Genomic DNA, 17,998 nt, shown 5'->3' with positions numbered 1-17,998 from the left:
CTGATTTTTCATAAATTCATAAATTATGCTTGAGGAGGTATAATTATATTATTCCTCAATATTTTTACTTCATTCAGTCAGAAAATACTCGAAACCTAAGTGTTTTTTGTCACTACTTGTCTAGCAACGCGTGACAAGCCTCCCCCTCCCCCTTAGGTCACTCATATTTTCCTGAGCTGAATGAAGAAAAATATTGGGTCAAACTATTTGCTATTAACTATCATACCTGTATGCTATCTTGTTGTAACCCAGTCAGTAGTTGTCTGATGACGTGTACGGCAGCTCTGCGTACTTCACTCTCACTGTCGGTTTTAACGATATCACGTACACATACAACCACCTGTACACAATATAAAAGTAGTTGATATCAGTAGTGCATTATTTGTAGTATACAGATTCACCTGACACGGACTAGTTTTTTTTTCAGAGTGAATACAAAATGAGTCTGTTTTATTTTCAATGCTTTATTTTTAAAAATGGCGCCAATGGCATTGAAGCACAACTACATGTACATATTTTGTGCACAGAGATGGAGGATTTGGTAAATGAGACATCATTTAACATCGATGGGTTGGTATGTACTTGTCACTATTTCCATCTTTGCAGAAGGCAGAGTTGTTTAATTGTTGCTATGGGTGTGGCCATGGTTGCTATAATTATTAGTATTCATTCCTGAGTGCCCACCACCTGAACTACATCAGTGTTGCTAAATTTGTAACATATTTTTGTCATTTGGCCGTTCTCTAGGTATGGTCTTTGCTGCAAGGCATCTTTGTATTATTTTTCAAAAACTTTGTGTATGGTTGTGCTAAATATGTAAACATATTGAATAATAGTGACAAGTACAGAATAAACTCACTCACCTCTTGAATGACAGGTATTATGGCAGCTTTGATGACATGACACACCTGAGCCAAGTTAGATAAACTACTAGCTCTCATTATGGCATCAGTGTCCTTAGCTCCTAGTAGTAATGTATTTATAACAGGCTGAACATAGGCTGGTAACATATCACCTGTAATAGATATGAATTTACAGTATATATCATTATGATTTTTACTTTAGTCATCAGCCTGTGGTACAAATAATTGAAAAATAACTTTACCCTGAAAGGGACATGACATGACATGACATGAATTGACAAGACACAACATGACATAACATGACATGACATGACATGACATGAATTGACATGACACAACATGACATAACATGACACGACATGACATGACATGAATTGACATGACACAAAATGACATAACATGACATGATATGACATGACATGAATTGACATGACACAACATGACATAACATGACATGAATTGACATGACACAAAATGACATAACACAACATGACATGAATTGACATGACACAACATGACATAACATGACATGACACAACATGACATGACACAACATGACATGAATTGACATGGCATATGACATGACCTGACACAACACAACACAACACAACACAACACAACACGACAGGAAATGACATGACACAACACAACACAACATGACTTTAACTCACCCATTACTGTGCAGGCTCTGACCAGTGCCTCCCCAACCTTCATTCTCATTGCCACATCCTCACTTTCAGGTGGACCGGTCCTTGCAGTAAACAGTTGGCATAGCAACGGTAAAACAGTTTGCGGTGAAATGTCTGCTAATGCTACAATGCCTTGGATGGCTGATAAATACAGAAATGAATCATCACTCTCCAACTTTTCTTTCAGAATTGCAAACACTTTGTCTTTGTTTTCAAGTGTCTTCATATCTCTATTTTCCAATAGCTGAGTCAATCTCCTGACAGCATGTGCTTGTACTGGTATGGAAGGATCACACAACTCTTCACAAATAAACTCAAAGTCTACATATCCATCATGTGCTTTCCTGTCATCTCTTCCACTGGTATATGTCTTGGGTTTTTTCTCTGATGTTTTTCTGTCAGTCCTTTTCTCACTTTCTTTCTTTCTCTCTGGTTGCTTAGTTTTATTAGGTGGGTTCACTGGATTAGTATCCATGGTTACAGCACCATGAGTTGCTATAGCAATATGTAAATCAGAAGCCATTTGTTGAATGAATGGGTTAGGGCAACATTTTGAGAGTCTTAGTAATACTGGCACCATCTTTTGGAGTTGAACTTTCTCATCAGTTTCAAACTGAAAACAAAACGAATTTAAAAAAAAAAATCTGGAGTCAGAATATCATGTTAAGTATGCACTTGACATTAGGAACATGTCCATGGATGGAATCAAAACCAAGCAACCTTACACAACCATATTAACTCAATTTAGCCACTGATTTTCACCTTCTTACTCCCCAGCTAGACGACAATTTCAGGTTAAAATAATCACAAAAAGACTTGAATATAAACACATGCAATATTTTTTGTATGTATTAAACTGACAGTTAGAGTGAAAACCCCCCTTACAATGTATTTCAACATCACACTGAAATTTAGCCATTGGCAATCTACTACTGAAAGATGGTATCTAAAATTACGTAAATTTATGTAAATATGAGAGCGCCACCAATGGCCAGTGTGAAACATCACACTTCAACCATTGATTACATTTATACTCATATTCTAAACTCATACTCTACAACTACTACATACAGGAAGTGGTGTGTGCAGTAAAGAGCGCCACCAGTGGTCAGAATGTGAAACATCACACTTCTCGGCTTTCACTACTGGAGGGACAGCTCTGTGATACCTAAACAAACAAAGTTTGTTGTTTACTATACCTTAGTGGTAGGTTGATAGATGATAGCTAACATTCCCAGTGTCATGGTTAACGTGTCTACTACCAACATATCTAGGTTGTTTTCACTCTTCTCACAAATTTCACACATTCTGTCTAACGTTGTGTGAATGAACTGCAGTATGTAGTATGTCTGTTGTAGAATGGCCATTGGTTGTTGCTCACATAGAGTGGATATCAAGTATAACACATTGATAGCGTGGGCATAGTGTCGACTCATTTCATCCATAGTTTTCTCAATACCAAGCAATGTCTGACTTGCATTACCCTCACTAGATGCAGGCTTTGCACACACACCATCTTTACTCAGAACATCTGTCAGTTCCTACCAAGAGAAGAACACAATAAGGCAATTCAACATTTGACTTAGTTGATGGCATTTAACATGAATATCGTGACGTTTAATTTCCCATATCAGAAGTGTTATTTCGTGTTAAACGTCACAAGGAGTGATTGACATATGCATAGGTATACAATAACAAGACCTATTGAGCTTATTGATTCCCCAGAAACCATCTAAATGCCCACACTACCACTCTCGTCAGAACCTTCCAGTTATAGTCTATGTAGTGGACAAATTTTGGAAGTGAACACTATAAGGTACAGGCAGGTATACCTTCTACTAAAGCATACAAATTGCAGTAAGCATAAACAAACAAACAAACAAACAAACAAACAAACAAACAAACAAACAAACAAGTCTTTGTAGAGGACACAGTCCCTTAAATAAATTACTTCAATGTTACTGAATGTTGACATGATTTAAAAGAAATTTGTACACACCTGCCCACTAATAGATACAACAAAGTATCTGTGATATGAAGGAAATGGCTGGATTTTGATAAATGACCCTGAATATCAAAGTCAAGGTTAAAGGTCCATATCTTCAAAGAAAGTTTACACCTGATAATATTTGATTTTCTGGTTTGAACTTTCTACATCATTAAACTCACTAAAGCTTGGCTGACAACTGTTATTAACAATGTCTAGTAGATAGACTACACACAGGATAGACATTACCTTGAGTACATGTATAAAGAACTCTGCTATCACAGTGTCGTTATTGACAATTTCTAGTAGATGAACCACACACTGCATAGTGTGTTCTATCTTGATCTCACTGTCATCCAGCCTGTTGATATAAAATATGTAACATAGACGAGACTGATAAATAGCTATGTACCAGCTGTCTTTGATGTACATTGACAACACAATATGTACATGCACAAGCCAAATTGTATGCATTCAAACAGAAAACATGATACCCGCAGTACAGGTTGTTCAACATTATATCACACTTTTACATCACTGGATCTATTAAGGTGCTCAAAATACAAGTCGAAATGTTCTGAATCACCATTACCTTTCCCCTTTTTTTCTCTCGAAAGTAAACTTAAACAGGAAGTAACAAAATGCTCATGTCACAAGTATTTTCCAGCTGTATGAAGAAAAATACGGAGAATGATAATTATACCTATAACTGAACACAACAGGATATATCAACATATTGGGATGATTCAATGACTTACTGTGCAGCATCTGCTGTTACTATGACAACACCACCATCAGATCCACTGGTAAACTGGATGGTTGCCATGGGTTCAGAGAGTACTGTCCTGTCTTCATGTGGCAGTGCTAGGTATAACAACTGCTCCATACAGTCCGACTTTTCACAACTTTTGAAGTATAAACCTAGGATTTCTTCTAACGATGACCTGCAACCAACACACTTCTTTTAATATTCTACCTAGCAACAGGCCTTAAAGGGGAATGCCACTGCAGGAAATGGAGTCAATTTCATCAACTATGGATTCTGGAGAGTCATTTCATGATTTTAAATCACCCTAAAATTACTTGCAATTTTAAAAAAAACCATCAAGTTGATCTTGTGCCTTTATAGGGTATCTTTGCTGTGGTACATTGCATCATGGGAGTCAGCAGAAATAATATATTCAAGTCGCACAATGAATATTCATGAGGTGTTTTACACTGAAGGGTATAGGTACTCAGGACTCATCGATTGTTCGTTGTCACTGGTACACATGTAATAGAATATTACCTGAGATGAGATACTCCTTGTTTGGTGTAACAATACAGTTGAAAGACAAGTTTCAGGATAGGTTTGAGTGTACATCTCAGTGTAGTGATACCATCACCATTGTAAATATACAGTTGATAGATGTCCTGTATACATTGACTGAGTTCTTGTTCACCTACCACTGTACATGGAGTACTGCTTCCAGTATCTGAACGTGCTACAACAAAACACAAAAGACACAAAGTCGTAAAAAATTGTTGTTCTGGTAAAATTTTGCACACCAAAATAAATGCACTCACACTATGTTTTAGGCTTGTACACAAACTGGTGCTAAATGAGTCACTTTTTTAATTTGACATAGAGAATTATGCTAAATAGGCTATTGTTTAACGACTAATCATGACAGACTTTGCAATTATGCTAAAAAGACTATCATTTACAAATCAATCATGACAGACTTTGCAAATTATGCTAAATAAGCTGTTGTTTACTAACCAATTACACAGACTTTGCAAATTATGCTAAATAGGCTATCATTTCATAACCAATCATGACAGACTTTGCACAGCAGCATGTCATAATTGGCTATATTCTAAACAATGTCATTGGACGTTTGGACCAACAACTGTCGATGATAACCACTGATAACACATCTGTAATTAAACACAACAATTTTTATATAAATGTATTATTTGATTTTGATTTTTCTTGCCATTGTCTTTATGTATCTATGATTACAGACACATCCAAACTAATAAACTTCAAGTTTGGATTGGGATTAACATTTTGGCGTGAAAAATAGTTATCAGGCAGAAATATAGAAAAACTTGGTCTTCAACAAAGGAATTATCCTATGTAATTCTATGGTTCACTGATAAGATAACACTAATATGAGAACCTGGGATTGAAACCTTGGCCTTTAAACTTACTCTGAAAACACCTTGATAATGGTTCTTGTAGTGGGTGTATAAGATACTGTTGTGTTAACTCAGCATGCTTTGTATACATAGTAGTTATACATGCTGCTCCTATACGATTCATTGATGATTTCATCAAGTCATCAGAATCATGAAACAACTCCAGTACCTATAATACAGACATACAGAGACAAATTTATCTAAAATACATAAAAATGGAGAGAAATAAAGGCAGACTTGTTTCATTTTAGAGTGTAACAATAATATACCTGTAAGCTCTTTTGTTGTAAAATGTTATAAAAATAGCTGTATTGTCATACAGTTCTTGGTACCTGAATTGAATATTACTGCCTAGGCACATCATAAAAATAACAAACACTCAATTTCTTTGTTGACACCATAACTTCCGCTCCACATACTTCACATGTATTACTATAGGTGCATGTGAGAACAAGTCAACCTTCTTGTTCTATTTTGACCTTCTAGCAAGAGGTAAAATGCTATTGAATGTACTGAGAATTCAAAAAATATTGACCTGTTTTTGTCACATAAATGTAATATTGACCTGTTTTGTCATAGAGTGTAATAAAGATTGAACAGTTTTGTCATAGAGTGTAATAAAGATTGGACAGTTTTGTCATAGAGTGTAATAAAGATTGAACAGTTTTGTCTGTGTAATAAATACTGATCTTTTTTGTCATAGAGATAAAGACTGCTGTTTTGTCATAGAGAATGAGAAAGTCACTTGTTTTGTCATACAGTGTGATACAGATTGAACTGTTTTGTCATAGAGTGTAATAAATACTGACCTGTTTTGTCATAGAGTGTGATAACACTTACCTGTTTTGCAATATGTTTGTAATATTCTTCCACAGAGTTCATTTTCTTTGGACATGTGGCAATGAGACGGCCAATAACTTCACACTTCTGCCAGTCTGTGACATTTGTTGTGCCTATGTTGGGTGAAATAAAAGTTAAAACATACAGATATTGTGTACTTATTGGAACAGTGTATATATCTGGAATACATCTCACGCTGTACTTGGTGGGTATATTTGTAGAATACATTTGATATCGTGCATGGAGAAGTTTTTCCTCAAGGTTTCTTTGTAATCAAATAGCTAGCTAGCGCGCAATGCAAACTTCTCATATTTAGATACATATACAAAAGGACTGTGTGGAATTATATATACAAATTATATACTGATAGCTGCAGTAATTACATAACCTATGGATGACCAGAATGAGAGCTCTCCTGCAAGGGTCTGGGTAATGAAGACTACATTCTTTGTGTGACAGATTGTTTACAACTGTGATAGGGGTATGCCATTTATGCCACAAACCCTGGGTGCCTCATTTTTTACCTATTTCAACCAAGATACTACACACATAAAAATTTGCAGGGAGATTACAGGACATACCTGTTAACAGTGTGTGTTAAACAAGTGCTGTTACATGGTCTGTAAATTTGGTAAGATTTCATAACTGTATTCACAGACATGTAACAGGCCTGCTGACACAGGTATACATGTACTAGTGTGTAATTTCTGACTGTATACACTGCTGTGGTCACATGACTGAAACAGGGATAAATGTGTATCCAGAGATGTGTATACAAGTGCTGTTACATGCTGTCAAATGTAGAAAAGAAGACCATGTGACCATGTATACATTGTACACATCAATGTATCAATATACAGTAATGTAGCCACATCTCTGTTGACAGGCATGTGGCTACAGCTCTGTTACAACCTCATGTGCCATCATTGTTGACACACACCGGGACCACAGGAATGTTACAGGGTCTGCAAAGGATCTGTTACAGAGGCAGAATGTTATTTGGTGTGATGATTCTTGTTGAGTGATGAAATGTAGAAATGTTCACAAGATGTTTGTTGGGAGCTGGTCAACACTCTATTTCAGGTGGGGTTTTTAACTGTATAAACCCATGCTGAGTACAAACTTTTAGTTTCACAGCAGCTCATATTGTGTCTAATATTTAGGCCTGCTTAGAGTTTTAGGAATACATTTACTAACCTGACATTGTATGCAGAAAACCTTTAACTACAGCCTTCACACCATTGGCTTTGAGTAGTATATCAGACAACAAATCTCCACAAACTCTTTTCAGCCATCTTGGTGTTTTGTGAGCTGGTCCACCTTGTAAGACTAACAACTCTTGAACTATAGAGGGCAGATACACTCTATCCAGTAACTTATGTAATTCTTCCTGGCTGTACCTCAGTTCGTTCTCAGTCAGCAATCTAACAGATGACTGTTGAATTGTTTCATCTGACCTATTCACCATTTCTGTCATACTTGATGATGGAACAGTTATGTTTTTCTTCTTCGGTGCATGACATATTTGCAGTAGACTTGCAAATAAATCGTTTAAATGTTTGGTTAAAACTAGCGTCTTGATGTACTGGTTTTGACAACAACACAACAAAGTTTTGACACAGTGCAGCAGTTGATAATCACAATCAAATGCAAACTTGGTTCTATTTTCTATGAGTGACGCAAATTGAGATCTCCGAGTCAGCTGTATTCCTACCCCTGGTAGTAGATTGGGGTATATTCCAAGATAGACAACAAATTGTATAGTAGACTCCAAGGTTTTCTGATGGTTTACACTTAGTACGCTCCCTGCACTCTTGGCATCTTCTTTCATGTATTCTGATACTACAAACTTCAACATACTTGTACAATACTGTGTGTACTTCCATGTTACCTCTTTACAACTCTCCAGTTCTTTCCATTCATAGTTCACTTGTAATTCACGGAAGAGTTCACTAAATTGGTGTTGTAGCTTGGCGTCTATTCCTGCAATTTTGGACTTCAGTTGATTTGGTAGTCCGGGTCCTTCATGGCTGCCTAGTAATAGTAGAATGAATATGATTATTTGTTACTATGGTAACTTTTACATGTTGTAAATCGATGTATAGAGGTGATATGATTTATTGGCAAAACAAAAAAAAAATCATGAAATGCGGATCCATCAAAGCAAGTTATAACAAACATAACAATGTAATCCATAGAAAAATATGAATAACAAAATTACTAAAAAATGTAACAGTATACCACAGTCCCTCTGTCACCGGGTGATAGAGGGACTGTGAGTATACCAAGTCAAGAGTTGCTTGGAAATGGCCAATGTGCCCTCTAAGCAAATTTGATGCACCACTGACACATACAATTTCTAGTGATGCACCAATATTTGGTGTTCCCCTATCTCTTACTATGTGGTGACTCACAAGAAATCCCAGTTTTTATCATACCGACAAAATTTGGATATCATTAGAGGGCACAGTACTGTTACCATTCAAAAGTAACGGTAAACATTTAAAATACGAATTTTACACATATCTTCATATGAGCTACACTATAACATAAGAGACGTCTCGTTGTTCAGCCATATCAAGGCTTGTAAATGTTGCATGGCTTATTTGTTTCGCAGTGAACACTGCATGCTGTGTGTGCCCATCCGAATGTGTACACTTTTATCTCAGTATTATCATCACCTAGCCTGGCAAGGGGTGAGACAGTGTGTACTTTATCTTAATCTAGTCTAGCAAGGGTGAGATGGACTAATCCTGCTATCCTGTGAACTTGTCGGGCATAAGTACAATAGACACCGGTGGAAAGATAAACAACAAGGCGGAGCCGCGCTGTTTATCTTTCCACCGGTGTCTATTGTAATTGTATACATGAACATATGGGCTAACTTTAATCAGTCCTATGTTGTCTGTTCTCACAAGAGTGTTGAACAAATGACATAGGAAATCCTCTGTATAATCAAAATGTTTTACGTAGTGAATCAAAGTTTACCTTCTGTGGTTACTGGTGATATTAGGCAAGTCATAACAGACAACGCGTTAGCCAGCGTTGTATCAGTGGACGCTGCCATTTTGAAAATAATGTCGCCCTCTAGAGTTAAAAGACGTTTTTAAAGTACAATAAAAACTCTGGAAAGTATAAGACGCTGTTCAGGTAGTCCGGAAGTACGCGTATAGTGACTTCCGCTAATATAACCGTGGAAGAAATCAGTTGCGACAGGTCATAACAGATGTAGTTTTGATATAGGAGTGACATAACATCCATGGTTCAATCACAGATCATTGTAAAAAACAACTTCCTTCAATCACTGTGTACTCGACCGCTTCCGCCGAGCTGTTTTATTTCTGTGTGCAACGTGGAACTCAAACACCGGAGGTTGAAGTTGAACTTGCCGTCTGTATTGAATCGGTGATAAGTGTAGCGATATGCAGTATTAACATACTGTGATTGTTACTGCTAGTGATATCGTGATTTGTGAAGAAAGGTTAGTGTGTATACTGCTGTAACGTACGCAGTGTCGATGCACTACACGTTGGGACTGACATTGTGACAACGGTAGTTGATCAGGTCGTACGCGTCAGGCAACTTTGTGTGAGATCGAGCTACTGATTGCGGAATCTGTAAGGTCAAGGAATGATCACGATGAATGGAAATCTTGCAAGCAGCTTGCTGTGTCTCTACGCCACCGCACAGATCGCAATGTGTGTAGTGCTAACGGGTCAATTTAAATCCCACCCTATGCTATACTTCAGCCAGCAGGACGTACCGTCATTACGGGAGAAAGCTGTAACAACCCACAAACATCTTGCCGACATTCTCACCGACGCTGCAAAAACTATGTTGGCCAACCCGAAAAACTACCTACCACCGACAGACTATGACAAATTTTCAGCTCGTTGGAACGAAGTGTACGGTAACAACTTAGGGGCGGTAGCTTTTTACTGTGTTTTGTACCCATTCGACGGTGCCGCCCGTCAATTTGCTATACAGTTTATGGATAATTTGTGCCAGCTCCCTCAATGGCAGGTTGCCGCCTTACCCAACGATGAAGTTCCTGTGGCACACACATTTACAGGTTTTACCACAGCCTATGACTTTCTGTATGAACACTTAGACACAAAGAGACGACAAAAGTTCTTAGAGCGCATCGAAACTGAAACTAAAGAATTTGATAGGTATTCCAGATTTCGTTCATGGGGGAAATTTTACCTGCAGAATCATGTTGCTACCAATTACTTATCCCTCATTCATGGTTGTTTAGTTTTACAAGTTCACACGAAAAGTGCAGACATGTGGCTCACTCATGCAGTCAAAAACTTCGAGAGGACAATGTTTCTATTAAATCAGATTGTAGATGGCTCATTGGATGAAGGTGTTGCCTACGGGTCTTATACTTCTCGCTCTGTCACACAGTACGCCTTCTTAGCACTAAGACATTGGAAGATAGACCATACACAAGATTTCTGGTTTAAAGAACATTTCAACTTTTATTTTTACACAATGTGGCCAGGTTTTCAGAAAAATGTTGCAATAGCAGATAGCAACTATAATTGGTTTTATGGTCCGGAAAGTCAACTTGTGTTCCTGGATACTTTTATAATGAGGAACGGTTATGGAAATTGGTTAGCTAGTGAAATAAGAAAGCATAGAGTAGCTGAAAGCAAACCCAATGAGAACAATCTAGCAGCATCTTCTTCTCAGAGATGGTGTACAATACATACTGAATTCCTATGGTATGATCCAAGCTTAGGACAGAAAGCACCTTTAGACGATCCAGTCAACACGCTGCATACGTTCACTGATTGGGGAGTAGCCACATACAGCAAATTTAGTCCGGATGAGAAGGAAGATACATTTGTAGCATTCAAATCTGGGAAGTTGCATGGGAGAGCCATCTTTGATGTTGTGAATGGCCCCAGGTATAAAACATGGGTGAGAGAATGGTTCAGTTTCAATCCAGGTCATGAACATCCCGATCAAAACATGTTCCTTTTTGCCCCGAATGGACAATCTTTTATCACAGATGCATTGTATGGTCAGAAACACACATTTCTAAATAACGTGTTGATGTTTGGACCTTCTGATTTAGGAGAATGTGTAAAACCATGGGTTGGACAACTTGGGGAATGCGACAAATGGCTGAAATGGAAGTTACCAGAATCAAAGAAGTATAGTGGTGAGCTGATAACATCAGAGACTACAGACAACATAGTTCACATCAGTGGTGAAGCGAAAGATGCCTATAACAGTGCGTTGAGACTGAAAAGTGTATATCGTAACATCATGCTATTAAACCCAGATTTGCTTTTCGTCATAGATCACATTGAGGTAGAAATGGACAACACACTGAAATATGTCAGTGCGTTTTTTCATAACACAGAAGTTCCTTTTGAAGATGACATTTTCAGTAACAAAATACAGGGTGCTAAAATATCAGTTGATGGAAAAGAGTACAAAATGGCATGGATGAAATCTGATGGTGCTAGTCCAGTAGCTAATCTGCAAATTAATCAGTATCCAAGCCAGTGGCAGAAAGTCGCAGCTAAATTTGTAAATGTCACTTTTGAGTTATCCAAATCACAAACCAGAATCATGTATGTGTTTGTTTCACCAAGAATTCGTCTTTTGGAAATGAAATTTGTGAAAACTTCCGAGCATTTAGTTGTCGCTCATCTCGTAACCAATCAGATTTCTTATACTATAAGTCTGATGACCACACATATGAGCCCAGTCATTCGCTATCAAAATCTTGGCTCTAGTCGATTTGCCAAGGTGGAGACTAGTGATGGCAAAGTGGTAGTGTTAGGCAAAGACAACAGCAAAGAAATGAAACAACAAGCAAATAATATTGCATCAGAAAATGCCGCTCTCGTAGTTTCTACAATCTCAATATCTGTTCTACTGCTAGGTAGCATGAAGTTCTACCGTTTGTTAAGAAGTCAGAAGTTGCGTGTTATTTTTGTCATTGTTTTGTTTATCGTAATTTCAATATTGTTGTACAGTGCCCTCAATGTCAGTTCTAGCATTCCACAGACACCGATCAATACAGAACAACTACCGAGGATTATCATAACATCGCTACCGGCCTCGGGTGCTGAAATCTTGAGTCAAATGTTCCAAAACAATCCTGACTTTTTGTACCTGACAGTTCCATCCAATGTGATGAGGACACCTGATGGTGAAATCGATGTGAATAGTTTTACAGATGTATGTACATCGCAAGCGACCAGTAAACATCCTAAAACGGCGGAATGGCTACAGTCTATCATACGCCAACCTAGAAACTTCATTAAGTACGATATCTATGATGAAATTATGGCTGAAAAGGAGCGTCAAATGGAACAAATGAAGCCGAGTAAGAAGAAGAAAAGGCATGTTGACGAGGATGATACCGTGTTAGCACCATTGGTCAGCGAAGATGTCAATTTCAAGGAATATACTGATGAAGCGGTGATCGAGCATAGTAGACAATACCCAGATGCATTACCCGTGCTTGAACTAAGCAGTGGAAGTTGGCCATTAGCATTACCATGGTTACATGACACTCTAAAGCAAGATAATTTACATAGTTTGCATGTAGTTTGTGATCCTAGAATGTGGATTAATAATTTGTTGATTGGTTCGCCGTCGATCTACGAGCAGCTAGGCATACAACGTTCTCTCTACTCTGCGCTGATTGGTACAAATGAACAAACAAGGTGTAAACCACAGAAAAGGTTTGCACAGCAGTTTGATTCACTGCGTAATATTCTAATTTCTACTAACATGAAACCACATCGTCTACTTGCCCAACTATGGCTCGCACATACAACAGTTGTCATGGAAACTCAGAAGTCGGCATCCACAAAAATGATGTTATGGGAAGACCTCATAAAGGATCCTGAATTCAATGTTCAAGAGATCTATCGATTTATAGGTAAGCACTTAAGTTTGGAAAGTTAAACATTATTCACCAACATTTTTTACCACAACTGAACTGATAAGGTTCAGTAGTGATATAGGCATCGTAGTGATATAGGCATAGTGTCTGTCTGTCTGTCTGTGCATGCAAGCATGCATGCGTGCGTGTGTGTGTGTGTGTGTGTGTGTAAACAACTTAAAGTAAAATAATCGCCAGACTAATTGCCATGATATTTGGTGGGTATATTACCTATGGTATCTAGTTAGGAAAAAAGTTCAAATCAAAATCACCAATGTGTGATATGGGTCAAAAATGTGATTTTTGGTCAAAAAACTAAACTCAAAAACTACAGGGCAAATCTGTCTGAAATTTGGTGGGAACATTCTTAGAGGTGTCTAGATTAAGAATTGTTCACAACATGATGATTCTGTCATCAATATGCAAATTAGGGCTAAAAATGTGTCTTTTTGGTCAAAAATCTTTAATTCCAAAACTACTGAGCAGATTGGGTTGCAATTTAATGGGGATACATCTGGGGTGTATAGATGAAAAAATATTAAGCACATAATGAGCTCATTAGTGATATGCAATTTAGGTGTAAAAAATGTGAATTTTGGACAAAAACTTATAATTATATCTCAAAAAGTATGTGGTGAAAGAGTCTGAAACTTGGTGAGATGTTTTTAGAAGTGTTATTCTATGGAATAGTCATAACATGTTGATACTACATTGTATATCTCAAAAAGTACTTGGTGAAAGAGTCTGAAACTTGGTGAGATGTTTCTAGAAGTGTTATTCTATGGAATAGTCATAACATGTTGATACTATGAGTTATAACTTATATGCAAATAGAGTCTAAAAAGTTTGTGTTTTGGTTAACAATTTTTCACTTGCAAAATTAAGGTTAAGCTTAAATTTCATGGGAATGTAGGGATCTGCTTGTGCAGAAATCTCAAGCACAAGGTGATCTCATTTAGTAATCTGCAAATTAGGTAAAAAGAAATGTATGCTTTTCCTCAAAAATCTTCAACTTTGAAATTACCCAGTAGACTGGGCTTAACTTTGTTGAGAATGTGTAGATTTGTCCCCATTAGCTGAGAACAGTACATTGTTAATTAGCTATTGTTTACTGTACTATTTCCTCTAGTGATAAAGTGTGTAATGTCACTAGCTGTAGCCAGTTTGGTTTATAACTTGATTATGGAATATCTCATCACTTATAAATTGAATGTAGCTGGCTTTAATTACAATAAGACAACCAAGAAAGTTAAACCATAGACCCTCCACCATAGAGAGGGTCTATGGTAAAATCTGGTATAGTTCCAAATTGATTTTAAAAAATAAAGAAGTACAAAACCTTGTAGACACATCACTTTAAAGTTTGATTAGGATGTTGCTATACTTGTCTTGATAATGTACACTTCCAACATAGGATGGCTGGATTATTATGATTCAAATTAGTTATGAAAAATTTATTTTGGTTACAACTTTAAATCTTCAAAAAATTTATATATCTATAATTGCCCTGAGCATGAAGTTGTGCGACAACGCAATATTTGTGCTATTTTATTTGTTCAGCCAAGGAAAATACAAGTGGCCTAAGGAGTCTTGTCACTACAAGTTAAACAATTAGTGACAAACCTTTATATATATATATGTATTCCCAGATACAAGTTATACATGTCAGTAAAGAGAGTATGTTAACATAAATAAATTGGAAAGGGATCAAAAAATAGTTGTCTGCCAACTAATCTAGTTCAACCCTGCCAATACATGTGATAATAACCAGAATACAAATATTATTTGGGCATTTTCACCATTCCTTTCTTTGGATTTCTTACATTTTCAAAACTTCTACAAATATAGAAAAGGAAGTATTTTCTAGATGAATGAAATAAAATATTGAGGTATAAATAATAATTTGATACAACCTCTACAAGTATTAAATTTAAAGTGGCCATATGGATGAGGATTGGGTATTTATTTGGGACTGCAAAAACACTAAATGTAATGTGTAAACGTTTGTCGGTGAATGTACAATAACAAACATTTTTACACATTTTATAAATTTTTTGCAATTTATGGAGTTGCAAACACAGACTTCTAATGTTTCCAAAAGATTTTTCAAGTAAGAAGAAATCCAAAATAAATAACCAATCCTCACCCATTATGGCCACTAACAAGGGCGATAAGTATGTAAAATCTACCTACTGGAGATTTGGAATGGTTGACTCCTAGTTTGAGCACTACAGAACCAATTATGTAGACACGCACATTGTCATGATGTAGACCAACCAAGGTATAAATTCCATATTGTTTGTTTGAATACATTCAACTTGGCATTCATTTGGTAGAGTAGCATTTATATATGTGTCACAACACGTTTGTACAATATGTGACAATGGAAAGTGTGTTGATGAGTATTTTATTAAAGTGTGCGCCTCAGAAATAAAAATCATGAACTTCATCTCTTAATTTGTTCAAAAAAACTCCAGCACATTTTCAGTGAAAATCACAGAGAGAAAAAAGCAAGGGTCCACCATGCAGTATTTTAGAAAAAGAAGTTGGAATAAAGTGGTCTAAAAATGTATCCATATTGTAGTTCAAAATGGCCGCCAAGTCAAACACTGTGTTTGTGTTGACTATATGGGAAATTATAGATTGACAACTTCTTTGACAACAAGATGGTGAAAAATCTAGTTTCTGATTCAAGCCTGTACCATTTTTTAAAAAATGTGTAGAAATAACACTTGTTTATTTGTATGTTGTCTTGTTGTTTAGATATGCCAGTACGTCCAGTTGTCACACATCAGATGTTGCAAGCCACACGCAGTGATGTCTACACTATCCCGTACCTTGGGGTCATAGGTCAAGACAGTCTGCATCAGTGGAAGACACAATTAACAATCGATCAAATCAGAGACATTGAAGAAATCTGCTCAGTCTTAATGACAGATCTTGGTTATACTAAATTTGACATGAGGAAATGAAGAAAAAAAGAAAACGACTTTCAACATGTAGTACATTGTAGTATTTGTGCCAGTTTAAGTTGCAGACATGTGTCTAGACTGTAAGATGCATCTTGTCATTCCACCCTTATTAGCTATCATGAATGGTGACCAGTGGCCAGGCTAGCCACAGGACTAGAAAATGCACCCCAAAGGGGCTGCACTAATACGTATAGTCAAATGGGGGAGTAGCCCCCCCCCCCTCCATTTCTATAGTCCCAAATTTTAATCCTTGCCTGAATTGACTATTCAGTTGTATTTCATGTTTCACTTCTACTGTGCTTGTCCTCTGTCTTGTATACATGTCAAGTATTACAGCTACTTTTCAAGTCCTCCTCTGATATTAGCAGGTATTTCTAAGCCTCTAATATCAGATCTGATATTATTCCCTAATATTTCTCTTCATTCAACCAAGGAAAATATGAGTAACTTAAGGGGCATTGTAACTACAAGTCGCTAGACGAATCGTGACAAACCCTTAGATCATGAGTATTTTTCAGTTGAATGAAGAAAAACATTATAATCATAATATGTCCTCTAGTATAATTTATGAAAAATCAGGAAAATAATGATGGTTTTGATCGTGACTCATATTTCGAATACCACAGTACCAGTGATGTAGACATGAGTTGTCGTGATGTACATAGAACGGTTACGGTATATAATCCATATTTTCTGTTCGTAGAGAATAACTTATGTACATGTATGGTGTAATGTAGTTTGTTGATATATGTACATATATTACCATATATTAACCCTTTATCTAATCAATTAGTTGAAATCCTATTCCAATTTTTTTTGTGTGTTTGAGACAAATTGTCAGTGATTCAAACAGCGTCTTTCAAAAGCCTATTGTTTGGTGACACAAATGTATATTCATAAGTAGAAAAAAGCATACAAGTACGTTGGAATGACATTCAATGAGTCTTCTTGACATGTGAGCTGGATTTGAATGGTCGGTTGTTCTGATCAAAGCAAGCTTGAGGTCAAAACTATCAACTATTATATGAAAGGGGATGCAAAGAACATGACAAGCACAGTAGTTGTTAAATGCAGGTCAATGTTAAAGAGAGTTGATTAAGACAAAAAACATAAAAATGTTGTAAAAAATCATTCAAATAGAAACAGTGATTGATTTGATTTGGCAAAAAAATATTTGGAAAACCACAAACTAAACCGGATATACAATACGACAACTATCACATTTGCATGACAGACAAAACAGATACATCACTGAATACCTTTGTCGAGGATGACACAAACAAGTTTTAACAACTTAGTTCCACTGTGGTCCTCTCATAAAATCTCACACAAAGGATTAAAAGAACAATGAAAAACAATACATAACAAACACAATATACTGAGATCAAATGAAACGCTGTATGACTCAACATCAGATTTTTAAATACCTAGTTCAGGATTAGATTACAATCGAGAAAAACAAGCAGTTTTCTCATATAACATGGGTAGGTTAACAGCCCATTGTACAAGTGTGAAGCTACCATCATATTCATATTCATCTTCACTTT

The 17,998-nt window shown here is 36.6% G+C and overlaps 2 protein-coding genes across 2 annotated transcripts; one reads left to right on the top strand and one right to left on the bottom strand.

The window, feature by feature from the left end:
- Window positions 1–220: 220 nt before the first annotated feature.
- LOC144447131 (transport and Golgi organization protein 6 homolog) lies at window positions 221–9,621 on the bottom strand. Its single transcript, XM_078137037.1, has 11 exons — window positions 9,552–9,621; window positions 7,761–8,597; window positions 6,564–6,676; window positions 5,736–5,892; window positions 4,828–5,023; window positions 4,298–4,483; window positions 3,789–3,900; window positions 2,752–3,093; window positions 1,535–2,165; window positions 864–1,015; window positions 221–340 (listed from the first exon to the last, which is right to left on the bottom strand). Exons 1-11 carry the CDS (start codon window positions 9,583–9,585, stop codon window positions 221–223), a joined length of 2,880 nt encoding a protein of 959 aa, XP_077993163.1. The 5' UTR covers window positions 9,586–9,621.
- A 591-nt stretch (window positions 9,622–10,212) lies between these two features.
- LOC144447623 (dermatan-sulfate epimerase-like protein) lies at window positions 10,213–16,536 on the top strand. The gene is made up of 2 exons (XM_078137699.1): window positions 10,213–13,476; window positions 16,243–16,536. Exons 1-2 carry the CDS (start codon window positions 10,260–10,262, stop codon window positions 16,449–16,451), a joined length of 3,426 nt encoding a protein of 1,141 aa, XP_077993825.1. The 5' UTR covers window positions 10,213–10,259; the 3' UTR covers window positions 16,452–16,536.
- Window positions 16,537–17,998: the final 1,462 nt, after the last annotated feature.

This window comes from Glandiceps talaboti, chromosome 16, assembly GCF_964340395.1.
Source record: "Glandiceps talaboti chromosome 16, keGlaTala1.1, whole genome shotgun sequence".
Taxonomy (NCBI): Eukaryota; Metazoa; Hemichordata; class Enteropneusta; family Spengelidae; genus Glandiceps; species Glandiceps talaboti.
Note: the sequence above shows the minus strand (reverse complement) of the source record. Positions and strands in the feature narration are given on the sequence as shown.

Bases quoted from the DNA above. Each gene is read 5' to 3' on its own strand.
- LOC144447131 (XM_078137037.1), bottom strand. From the start codon at position 9,585: ATGACTTGCCTAATATCACCAGTAACCACAGAAG. The intron at 5,024-5,735 runs GTAAGTTTAAAG...GTTTTGTTGTAG, and splicing joins ATTATCAAGGTGTTTTCAGA to CACGTTCAGATACTGGAAGC. The intron at 341-863 runs GTGAGTGAGTTT...TATTGTGTACAG, and splicing joins TAATACCTGTCATTCAAGAG to GTGGTTGTATGTGTACGTGA.
- LOC144447623 (XM_078137699.1), top strand. From the start codon at position 10,260: ATGTGTGTAGTGCTAACGGGTCAATTTAAATCCCACCCTATGCTATAC. The intron at 13,477-16,242 runs GTAAGCACTTAA...CTTGTTGTTTAG, and splicing joins AGAGATCTATCGATTTATAG to ATATGCCAGTACGTCCAGTT.